Source organism: Vespa velutina, chromosome 14 (assembly GCF_912470025.1).
Source record: "Vespa velutina chromosome 14, iVesVel2.1, whole genome shotgun sequence".
Lineage (NCBI taxonomy): Eukaryota > Metazoa > Arthropoda > Insecta > Hymenoptera > Vespidae > Vespa > Vespa velutina.
This window is the reverse complement of record NC_062201.1, coordinates 4,904,019-4,916,771: the sequence shown is the minus strand read 5'-3', so window position 1 is coordinate 4,916,771 and position 12,753 is coordinate 4,904,019. Positions and strand designations below refer to the sequence as shown.

Below are 12,753 nucleotides of genomic sequence, written 5' to 3'. Positions count from 1 at the left end.
TTCTGACTTATTTTTACTCTTTCTCCGGTTTTTCCTTCCCATTTTTCAGCATCTTTCTCTACCCCCGAAAATTGTATCCGATGTGGAACACGACGAGCAATCTTGGAAGCATGTTCGGAAGTTCATTCCCATCAGATATCTCGCGCAACATTATCGAAATTAGGAATTCCCTGTTGTACAAGTTTTGCACGCTCGAACGATCAACCATTCGCGTTATCGATGCACAGGACACATCCCTGGAGCAGTGCCACGATACCCACCTAGATTTTATTTTGCTCTTTATCAAGTGTTCTGAAGTTCTAAACTTTATTTCCCACTCGAGTCTTTTATTTAAATTTTCTTCTTTACAACTTTCTATATGTTAAACAAATTAAAGTGACCGTCTACCTATCTAAAGAATGTTCTCACACGTTACACGATTACACTTATACACCGAAATTTTTGTACGATTAGTAAATCCTACATGCCAAAGCTTTTAGCGTTTTTTCGAATGGATAAGACTTTTTTTTCTTCTTTTAGATGTCGGACGACGACAGAATGTCTCTTACGACCGCGGTCAGCGACGACGACGATGGTGAAAGTGTCATAAATTCGCCCTATCGAGGAAAACAAACTGGAACTGCTGCGGCTTCATTCAATTGCACCGGTGCAGTTAGGAAAGCAGGGTAAAAAAAAAAAAAGAAGAAAAGAAACAAAAAAATAATGTTTTAATGTTACAGTTTATTATCCGCATGGAACTGAGAACGTATGTTTCCTACTATTTCACATACGTAAAAATCAATTAATATTAATTGTTGAATTTCGAAATATTACAATTTAAAAATAAAATCCAATCGAGTCTACATATATCGTTCCGAGTCCATGGGGATTCTATACTGGTCGTAATCGTAGAAAGATTTCGAAAAAGCATTTAAATCTTGTCGATTCGCAGTTTCCTCAGCGTGAAGAAATGGTTATTACGTAAGAAGCATCAAATTGAGCTTGCAAGGAAAAGAGGCTGGAAGGGTTACTGGGTCTGTCTGAAAGGGACCACGCTTCTTTTCTACCCTTGTGATTCGCAAGAAAGTAGAGCCATGGAAGCGGCACCTAAGCATTTAATTATCGTCGATGGTGCTATTATGCAGCCAATTCCGGAGCACCCAAAGAGAGACTACATATTTTGCCTGAGCACCGCTTTCGGCGATGCTTATCTTTTTCAGGTGACGAGAATAAAAAAGAAAAAAAAAAAGAAAAAAAGAAAGAAAAAAAAAGAAAAGCGTTCGTTCGTTTGCGGCGCATAATTCCTTCTTTCTGAAATGGCTCCTTGAGAGGGGGGAAAAAAAATGCGTCTTATTTAATTTACAGGCGCCGTGTCAAGTAGAACTCGAAAACTGGGTGAATAGCATACATTCTGCCTGTGCAGCCGCATTCGCTCGTCATCGTGGTAAGACCGGGACTTTACATCTTCTGCAGGAGGAGATCTTTCGTTTGGAAAAGGCGATAGAATCGGTAGGGCTAATTTCCTTTCTGCGTCAGACTCAATTCGAGCTTTTCGCGAAATTCAGCTTAATCTCCTTTATATAGGATCATAAGATGAAACATATGGCCGATCTTCAGCAATCCGTCGTGTCCGACGTCGAGACGAAGCAACAAATCAACAATCAAATAGTACAGTGGGAAGAAAATCTGGAACGTCTTCATTGCGAGCAATTCCGTTTGAGATGTTATATGGCCAGTTTGCAGAGCGGGGAATTACCTAATCCGAAGGTCAGTAATTATATCCTCGAAATAGCGAGAAAATTGCTTCAATTTTGTTCGTATTTTTTCACACGATTTATTGTTGCACAAGGGAACAAGAAACTTTTGCAGAAGAAGATTTTGATTTATCCTGGTTCAGTAAACGCGATGCGCGTAGTCATATCGACCGAACGTAAATAGAATATACAGGAACTGTAGCTGTGTAATTTCCAATAAATTAACATCGTCGAAGTTAAGAGGACGAGGCACGCTGAGCGTAAATTTCAGCTCGTCTCAGAAACAATTACTTCAATCTCTCTCTCTCTCTCTCTCTTTCTCTCTCTCTCTCTCTCTCTCTCTCTCTCTCTCTCTCTCTCTCTCTTTCTCTTTTATAACAGAGTCTACTGACACACGTATCTCGCGCGACGAAGCAGACGTTGAACAAATTGGGTGTCTTCACCGTATCGTCCTTCCATGCATTCATTTGCGCACGAAGTCCCTCATTATTGAACAATTTGTTAGCCGGCCGTGGCGCTACCAAGAGAAGACCACCACTTTTATCTAGGTCGAACAGCGGATCTAGTCGAAGGTCACTCCAAATATCCTCTAGAGACGAAGAGAAGACTGTTAAAGTATCCGTGCCGGATAATCAGGTAATTATTCTTAGTATAGCCTCTCATAATGGTTGTGGAAATGGTGAGTATGTCACATCCTGATCGTTGCATCCTCGGTTTCTAGCTTGTTTCGGTTTTTCTACGCGATGCTATGACGGTAGAAGAATTTTTAGCGAGTGCCTGTAACAGAAAGAATCTCAATCCGATGGAACACTTTGTACGGGTGAAGAAACGACGTGACATGGAGGACCACAATTATTTTGTACCACATAGAACCGATCTGATCGAAACTTATGTAAGTTATCGATAATTATGGGAGAAACTTTTTCGAGGACAGAAAATTATCTTAAACATGAAATGTTTCTCGTCATCGTTGCTTTCAGTTACATACGCACGAGATCGTCGAGGTCTGCGCAAAGATCTTGTATCAGGTGGAATTGCAAAGGAACACCTTGGAACAAATGTGGGGCTTCTCCGTGGAGGCCGAACTCATCGAAAATTCTGATCGACAGGACGAGCTTTGCTGTTACGTTAGCAGAGTCGAAGATAAAAGTGTGGCTATGCAGAACGGTGAGTCTTGATTTAATATCACAACGAACATGAGTTTTAAAGGTCATGTTCGGGAATGCGGGAGTGTGAGAAGAAACGACCTTAACGATATTATTTTAATCGTGCCAAGTGGCAGCGCGTATATCGATGTCATTGAGAAAGACCGATTCGTTACGCTTTACTGCACATTTGAACAAAGTTATCGGAATACGCTTTGACATACAAGCTCTTATAGTGCTTATTTATTCTTCATGGTCTTCTTTTAACGGCCCATAGTAAAATGGAATGATACATTCCCTAAGTATGTTTCTTCCTGCGTCTATCTTAATCCCCTTGCTTTATCCTTCGCACCATTCGATAACGTAATACTTTCAGGCATTATTAAGGGCGATGAGATAATGGTGATCAACGGTGCAATAGTAAGTGACTTGGACATGATGTATTTGGAAAGCGTTCTCCAAGAAGAAGTCGGTCTCTGTATGATGATGAGATCTTCGAGAACCGAACCACCGGATCTTACCGGCATCATGAGAGTCACCGACGATATCATCGAAAGCCTGGTTTGTCCTCCTCCACCATCCGATCCACCAGTCATAAGCGAGGAAATGATATCCGGCCTGATAGTACCAGCTCCCGGATGGAGTGAGTCTTTTTAATTTTATATCGTCTCTTATACCTAGGTGTCCTCATGCATTGCAGGACACTCTATCCATATTTCTCGAGGCCTTTCGTTCTTCACTCTGTAACGATCTCATTAGTTCAGAGTCTAATGAAGCGACGATAATCCTTTGACCGTCAACAGAGAAAAAATAGAACGCGGGAACGGCTGGGCCTTGATTCGAGATCGATAAAATTATATCTTCCCTTCGGACTTTTTTCGTCGCATTTCCATATTGCGGATGAATCTTTAAAATAGAACTTACGTGCAAAAACATTATAATGCGCAACGAAACATGAGAAATTCTATCTTGATCCACAGGATCTTTCGTTATCACGGTTTTCAATTTGATAATACGCTCGATCAATTTACATTAATTATCAAAATGTTTTTTTCTTTGTCAACATATTATATCGAGAAATATTTCCTTTCCCTCCTTCAAGGATCAATTCGAGCTATTCCCCATGCGATTCGCTCTATAGGTGCATCCTGTCCGTATTGATTTTCCAGGCAAAGAAAGTCTCATGCAAGAGTGTACGACGACCTCGCACATAGAAAATGGCAAGCAAACGTCAAGAACGAATTCATTCGAGATTGAGAATTTATTAAAAACGGCGGAACAAGTAACGGGTATTTGCCGATCGCCCGGTGAGACCAGAAAGTCGAGTCCCACCGGAAGCGTCGTGAGTACGCATTCGCAAGCATTAACACCGAGTAGGCAGCTGAGCGACGCTGAAAAACTAAAGAAAGTGATATTAGAACTGATCGAGACTGAACGAACTTACGTAAAGGTACGATTAAAATAGATGAGTCAGAGTGTTGATCGTTTTTTTTTTTTTTTTTTTTTTTTTTTATGTTTTTAATCAATGATATCTCGTGTTACAGAATTTAAACAATTTGCTGGAAAACTATTTAGAGCCCCTTAAACGCGAGACCTTCCTATCGAACGCCGAGATAAATGCACTTTTTGGAAATATCCAGGAGATAGTCACGTTTCAACGGCAGTTCCTCCAAAATCTTGATCACGCAATTGAGATGGAGACGGACTTTAACAGCTTTGATCATCCTAGTCAATTTAAGGTAAACAAAGAGATCGTACGATGGCTGATCGAATCAAAATGATCTTCAATCGTTTCCCTTATTATAGGGTGTTCTGTTTTCCATTGGAAGTGCCTTCTTATATTACGTAAATCACTTCAAGCTATACAGCTCGTTTTGCGCCAGCCATTCGAAGGCCCAAAAAGTTTTACATCCAAGTGAGTGTAATCGTAAAATCTACGAGTAAGGATCTATGATTTTAATAATTACAAACTCACTGAACCAATTCAATTATTACCTATAGACGAAGGAAATCAAGCTTTACAAGAGTTTTTGCAAGCGAGAAATCCGCGTCAGCAGCACTCTTCGACATTGGAATCGTACTTGATAAAGCCCATTCAAAGAATACTCAAATATCCGTTGCTTTTGCAACAACTTAGAAATCTCACAGACGAGCGAAGCGAAGAGCATCAACATTTGATAGGTAATAGATGCAATAGGGAATTATATAATTAGATTATGGTACTTACGTAAAGCGATCGATTTCAGAGGCCCTTAAAGGTATGGAGAAAGTGGCGGAGCACATTAACGAAATGCAAAGGATTCACGAGGAATATGGAGCTATTTTCGATCATCTCTTCAGGCAACATCAAAAATCTTGCAAACAGGTTAATAAAACATAATAATAATTATAATAATATCATACGCGTGCCTATGCATCACCAGTAAATTTGCTTTCTCCAGCCAATTGATTTGAGCCCTGGAGATCTTTTGTATTATGGCGGTGTCGAGTGGTTAAACATTTCGGACTTTCTTGGAAAGATAAAGAAAGGCTTGGAATTGCACGCCATGTGTTTCGTTTTCAAATCCGCTGTCGTGTTCCTGTGTAAGGAGAGATTAAGACAAAAGAAAAAGCTCATGGTAATATTTGAAGGGTAGACTTATACTTATATATATATAGACTTATATTATATATATATATATATATATATACATATATGTTTATGCGAACGATCTAGTAAAAAATTTACCCAATAATCTCCAGGGAGTTTCCACGAAAGCGAATTCCAGCGAGGTGGAAATAATTCGTTATCAAGTTTTGATTCCCGTTACCGAAGTTCAAGTAAGAGCTAGTTCAGCTAAAGATATGGAATCGCATTTCCTATGGGAGTTGATACATCTCAGAAGTCAATTACAGAGAAGATCGGAAAAAGTATATGTACTTTCCAATAGGTATGGTTCATCGTTTAAAGTCATCTAATAATTTTTATCCGGTATAACGATCTTGTTAACGTTATTTTTGGACATAATATCGTACCTTTTCAGTACGACGGAATTTAGAAATGCGTTCCTAAAGACAATTCGACAAATCATACGAGAATCGGTCCGAAATATGAGCATTCCTTCGACGAAACAAAATCTAAATCAACCACCGATTACGATCGCACCTCGAATGTCGACTGGCCACGTAGAAAAATTTGAAAAGCAAGCGGCTCAGGTGCAAGGTCAAAATGGCAATGGTAACACGATAGTAGCTACGGGAACGTTGTCGAAAAAAGCTATAAAACAGCAATTGTTAAGCAATTCGCACAATGCCAAGCGAAAGTACAGTCATTCTAAGCAATCGGTGGAGCATGAAAGTTCGGAAGATAAAGATATGGAGGAAACAGCTATAAGTCAACAGCAGATAATCTTTCGTACGAGAAGCAAGACCATAAGCGATACTTCAGGTAAACTACGAATTCTATAAACTTATTTTTATTTTGAATTGATATCGTCATTTTTATCTCGAATTTAGGCGAAGTAAAAGTTGAAATGGACTCGGGGACGAAGTCAGAAGGAGAGGAGGACTCTCAAGCTTTTTTAGGCGAGAAGAAGACTAATCTGGGCCGTACACCAAATCATTTAACATTGAGCACTACTTCGACCATTTCCGCAGGTAGTACTGGCAGCCAAGCCAGGCTCATTCAGTCTTCTCATCAGCCAGAGAATTATCAACCCATTGCAGTAAAAGAGCTTGGTAAGACGCTTGGTAATAAATTACTCCTAAATATATACGGATATATGTATGTAATGACATACTTTGCATAGGTTCGCCAATTTGGAAGCCCCGAGAATTACCGTCGCTCGGGGAGGCGACGACGTTACCAAGAAAGGGTAAGTCGGCCGGCGAGTTCACGGACATGACCTCGAGCCACAGCGCCTCACGGAAATCTCTCATAGAGATCAGCAATTGTGCTCAACAATCTAATTTTAATAATCACGTTTAAGTTTCAAACTAGTCAGGGACTAACTCGTTAAATAAAGTATCTGTTAAGTTCGAATTATCGAACGAACGATTACTCTGCTAATGCATAAGGCCAGACGATGACAAGTAAAAGGGTAGAAGAAAAGAGAAAGATAAAGAAAGAGAAAATGAGAGTGAGAGGCTGATAGTAAGAAAGGCTAAGAAACACATCAAGTTATCACCAAGGTTAATTAGCCTGTGATTTAATTATGAAATCTCGCTCGCCGCCCACGCGGTACGCATAAACGAAACAAAACGAAGACATAATCCGCTCCTCCTACTGCAAAATGTGGTACACATACTTCTTCCTTTTTTTCATTTTGCTCTTCCAAGTAACAACAACGTTATGTCGTCGGCCATCTCTCATCGTCAGTGCCGCACGATCTTCGCCATTCCCCCAAAATACGTACGTATTTTTACGTATCACAGTTTACGCAACATAAAATGTCCAACATTATGTTCCGTATACACACGTATTTGAATAAAATTCGATTAGAATTTTCGTGTTTGCAATAAGAGAAATCACGAGAAAATAAATCGGTCACTTTTTACTTTACGTCGACAATTTCTTTGCTCGATCGTGTTCATAGATCGTGTCATTCGCGATCCGGTTTCTCTCCGTTTATTGTCCGACGGCGCGTCCATCCGTGATACGGTATCGTTGCCGCTCGAAAAACATCATTAACGTTAATCACCGTGAACCGAAAAGTATTCACGGGGAATGTGAGAAGGAAGCGGAATATCAAGCGCCAGCGCGATAAATTATTAGAGCGCGTAAACGCTCTCGCATCGCATGCGAGATTCTTTGTCGTCCCTTTTTCGTTTCCGCACCTACGTTCCTACGTAACATATTACTCTGATAGGGTAACTTCCTTTTTCAATCGCCGTTAAAGGGAAAAAAGAAGAAAGAAGATAAAAAAAAGACGAGATAACACTTCCTTCCACTTTCACGAGTGTTTCTCCGCGTGGACGGCAAAGTGCAGAGCGTCAGCCGATCGACCCTGTGTATATATTGTAATGATGATGATGATGATGATGATGATGATGATGATGATGATGATGATGATGATGATGTTCTTACAATTACAACTTAATTATTATTATCGTCATTATGTATTTTGTCATTATTCTTATTACTTTTATCATCATCGTCGCTATTGTTATTATTTATAATTACTTATTATTATTATCATTATTATCATTATTGTTATTATTATTATTATAATTATTAGTATTCGCCATTGGCATTATCGTGATCGTCCTCACGCCGATGATCATTATTATTATCATTATTATTACACACTATAACGAAGGACAAGTCTTAAAGATCTGAGAAAAACGACGATGTACCGAGTAATTATAGCGATATAAAAAATCAATTAAAAGAAGTCGTATATATTATATATACAAATATATATATATATATATGTATATATATATATGATTATGTATTTGTATAATATATACGTATATATAGATATATATATATATATATATATATATATATATATATATATATATATATATATATATATTATACATATGGGAACTAAGAGGGTTGGGATAGGGGAAGTTTATGAATTTTATTGTTCGTCGACCACGGTTTCCCCGGGTTAGTTTCGCAAAAAAAAAAACCAAAAAAATAAAGACAGAAAAAGAAAGAGAAAAGAGGAGAGAGAGAGGGAGAGAGAGAAAGAGAGAGAGAATATGCTTTGACTCGCTTTCGAACTCGGACTTCCTCACCGATATAGCAGACTTTATTTTTAACGTTACTTATAATATATAAAAAGAAAAAAAAATGAAATGGTTTGGATGAACGAGGTCGAATGCGAATTTCTTACTGAGCTCGTCGTAATACGTGATAAAGGAAAAAATTAATAAATAGAAAAAGATAAAAAAAAGTAACAAAAGAGAAAAGAAACAAAAGTAAACGAAAGAGAGGAAACAATCTTAAAGGAGCTCATAGAATTTATTATTAAAGAAAGAAAGAAAAAAAAAAAAAGGAAAAAAAAGTAAAAGAAAACTGATAAATTAAACTGCGAAACGAACGAGCACGAGGAACACCAAAAGCATCGGCACAGAACTAAACGACATCTGATATATAAACACGTTGTTAATGGGTATTACAATAAATTTAAGCCGATATCGAAGGATTAATTCGTGTAAATTAGACGACAGAAAGTATCCACATAGATGAATACCTACAACCAAAAATATATATAAATATAAAAATACAGATACACACATACGGATACATATACGTACATTCATATACACGTTAACATACGCGTGAAACGAGATGGAACCAGTCACACACACACACACACACACACACGCAAATCTATACGGACTCGTTTCGCGCAAACATTCTTACTTATAGACACGCATACACGTTTAACACATAACTTGGATTAATAGATGACATTAATTAGGGAAATCGCGCGTGGCACGGCCGAACCGCCGAATCGATTCTATCGAACGAACGAAATCGCGTGAACTTCTGTGTCGGTAGTAAATAAAAAAATTGAGAGAAAGAAAGAGAGAGAAAGAGAGATAGACAGACAGACAGACAGACAGAGAGAGAGAGAGAGAGAGAGAGAGAGAGAGAGAGAGAGAGAGAGAGAGAGAAAGTAAGAAAGAAGAAACAACGAGCACACCGTGAGGATTCCTCTGCGAGACAAGGAAATGTTTCTGTCTGATAAATCTCTGTTCGTATCCCTTGCAATATTTGTTTTTACGAAAAATCTTTAACGTCGATATTCGAATAAACATATATGTGTCGTTGATTATGAAATTGACCTGACGAAATAATTAGAATTAAGACATAAAAGAAGATGAACGATAAACATGATTTGTCCATATAATAAATATCAATTTCGACTTCCAATCAAGAACACTTTCATAATTTACCGACATATGTTTCGCAAAATGAATGATCCAATGATCTATAAATTAATTCGTTGGGATACGCTACAAGATTAGAATTCAGTTCGTTCCTACGATCGACAGGAGGAATTCCCCCCATATATATATATATATGTATTATAATAATTCGAGTCCCATTAATCCACGTGATCCGCGTTATCCTCTGCGATTTTTTCTTCGAGATCGTCGAGACTCCGGCCGTACATACGTCGCGATAGATTTCTATATGTAGGTATGTACTACGTTCGAGTTCGTCGTTGCCAGTTTGGTTCTTCTTAACCTTGCCATGACAATCGTGCCGAAGATCGTCAGCCAGTATTTAACGATGGACTGGAATTAATTAGTAATTTAATGGAATTTGATAGTACACTTAATACTCAGACTTTGATATATACTGTCGTCGCACAATTCGCAAGGTCGATCTTCCGTTCGAGCGTGGCGAGTAGACTGACGTCATAGAGACGATTTTCATTCTTATTTCTCTCGTAACTTAATTATTATCACTTTTGTTACGTTCGTCGAAAATAAAGGAAAAAATACAAAAAATAAAAAAAAAAGAAAGAAAGAAAGAAAGAAAGAAAGAGGAAGAGTTAGAAATAAAAAGTTATAAGAGAGAGAGAGAGAGAGAGAGAGAGAGAGAGAGAGAAATTAAAAATGGGGAGAAAAGCGTTGTTCGACATTGTCGATTCGGATCGTTATTACATTAGGAATTAAATGATTGCGCGACATTGATGTTTGGATACGTCACTCGTAAGCATAATATAATACATACATATATACATACATACATATATATTATATAAGTCGGTCAACAATGCCGCGCGCGACGAGAGGAGAAAGAAAGAGAGCACGCGATTATGTTAGTGTGATTCGAAGTCGGCCGATCTCGTCAAAGCGTCTTGGATATTATCTGCATAGACAAATCCAGACCAAAAAGGATTTCTTTTTCTTTATTATCCTATAATGCCAAATGAAAATTCCGTATTTAACGTACTCCATTCTAAGGAATTACGAACATTTTATTTTTGCTCTTCGAGATCTACGGGGAACAAATATCAAACTCGATGTTATCTCGAACTCGAATGTGTAACGCAAATTTAACGATACTCGCAAATAAGGATCTCTTAATAATGAAAAAAAAAAAAAAAAGAAAAAAAGCAAAAAATGAAAAAAAAAAAAAAAAAAAAAAGACAAAAAAAACCAAGAAAGAAAGAATAAAAATACAGAAGAGAGCATCGTCGTTATGATTTCCGTACCGATTAGACTTCATAACGAATAAATTGGCTCATTCGATATTTAATCGATACTCGTAGAATCCCGTCAATTATTAGCGTATCCGTCGGTGATGTAATTATTATGATGTATTTATTAATAGATCTATACATATACATATATATACAGACAGACAGACATAACTTATATGTATATTCGCGATATTTAAAGGCCATTACTCTCTGTACAGGCGAGCTTATAGAACGCCCATTTGAGATTGTACACTTCATTTTACTTTAGATTATTCTATCTCAAATACGAAGCGTATATTTTTATGAGACGGTACATACATGTGCAGGCACATTTCAGTACAAAGTCGTCGGTGCTTATCTCGGATCTCAACGAAAATTTCATTTTTACGCGTGCGTATTGGAGTTGGGCAAAATGTAATCAATTAATAATCGTCAATGATCATAGTATATTGAATAATCGGTAACGCATTAATGAATAATGAAAGCGAACGATAATAATTAATCGTAAAAGCATTACGGTATTAATTATGATCGACCTAAAGAATTAGCAATGCATTAAATATTGAAAATACATATAATTATTTTCTATTAGCATCCATTGATATCTTTCAAAATTTCATGAAGATCGTAGTAAATTTTTTTCTTCTCACGATTATTGGTTACCGATTACTGATTATCGATTACAAATGAATAATTAATCTCGAAGAAAAATATTGATCCATTATGAAATTAATTAGAATAGTAATCGATTATTGCCTTACTCCAATGGATGTGTACACATTCGGTCCTTGTTCGATCCTTATCAGAGAATTTGAGAAGACATGATCGCACACGTGCGAAATAATAAATATTGTAAAATCGTAAATCTCGATGCGTAACAGGCAGGTCCCCTTGAATAACGCGTTGAGCTTTCTCTAATTAAAATGGCACAAACGACAATCTCTATCGAAATTCCGTTACGTTTTTTAACAACTAAATCTCATTTTTTTCTCCTTCTTCTTTTTTTAACGTCGGGTGCTATTATTTTCTTCAAGTTCACGTGAAAAGTCGCGTTCACACGAAAGTAAGAGAGATCGATTTAAAAGGAAATACAGTTCTCTTTATAGATCCATTATTGACGATCGGCCGAGTCTGGTATCGATAAAAAGCGCTCCATCAAGTGCAAGCTCTTTCTTTTCTTCTTCCTTAAAATCGGACGCCCGGTTTCACAAAGGCCTGTCAAATCGCGATATTAGAAACAGGGTGTACGAGGATCGTGATGAGATGCTTGGAATGCAAATCTCTGACAACGAGTAGCGTCGATTGTTTTTATATATTATTGAAAGGTTCTTTCTATTATTTTTTTTTCTTCTTTTTTTAGTTGTAATTTGTATAATAATTACGTATAAAGTTCTACAACTAAAAGAAATAGTTGTCAATCGATATTAAGATATTGACAGGAAGAATTGTTATTTTTTCTCGAACGATTAGATTCTAAACGTTTGCTATTCATGGTCATGTATTTTCCATCTCGATGCTTCTCAAAGTCAGTTCGAATCGCATGACGGAAAACAAAAGGATAAAGAAAACTATCCAAATGAGAGTTTTGTTGAATATTGCGCGATAATGATCCGTATTGTCGATCCTAGAAAAAGTGAAAGGAAGGAAGGAAGCAAATAAGAAAGATGGGAGAAAAAATGAATGAGAGAGAGAGAGAGAGAGAGAGAGAGAGAGAGAGAGAGC

General features: G+C 37.4%; 1 protein-coding gene across 14 annotated transcripts in view; it reads left to right on the top strand.

Moving 5' to 3' along the window:
• Positions 1–11,008, top strand: part of LOC124954090 (protein still life, isoforms C/SIF type 2) — a 29,717-nt gene extending 18,709 nt beyond the window's left edge. For all 14 annotated transcript variants that reach the window (XM_047506445.1, XM_047506444.1, XM_047506449.1 and 11 more), the window contains 18 exons: positions 520–665; positions 932–1,199; positions 1,345–1,488; positions 1,564–1,746; positions 2,115–2,369; positions 2,455–2,625; positions 2,714–2,900; positions 3,255–3,521; positions 4,048–4,328; positions 4,423–4,617; positions 4,685–4,793; positions 4,880–5,059; positions 5,125–5,243; positions 5,320–5,496; positions 5,621–5,808; positions 5,902–6,305; positions 6,374–6,595; positions 6,667–11,008. In XM_047506445.1, coding sequence (XP_047362401.1) covers positions 520–665; positions 932–1,199; positions 1,345–1,488; positions 1,564–1,746; positions 2,115–2,369; positions 2,455–2,625; positions 2,714–2,900; positions 3,255–3,521; positions 4,048–4,328; positions 4,423–4,617; positions 4,685–4,793; positions 4,880–5,059; positions 5,125–5,243; positions 5,320–5,496; positions 5,621–5,808; positions 5,902–6,305; positions 6,374–6,595; positions 6,667–6,845 — 3,675 coding nt within the window. In that variant the 3' untranslated portion in view covers positions 6,846–11,008. The remainder of the gene's footprint in view (positions 1–519; positions 666–931; positions 1,200–1,344; positions 1,489–1,563; positions 1,747–2,114; positions 2,370–2,454; positions 2,626–2,713; positions 2,901–3,254; positions 3,522–4,047; positions 4,329–4,422; positions 4,618–4,684; positions 4,794–4,879; positions 5,060–5,124; positions 5,244–5,319; positions 5,497–5,620; positions 5,809–5,901; positions 6,306–6,373; positions 6,596–6,666) is intronic.
• Positions 11,009–12,753: the final 1,745 nt, after the last annotated feature.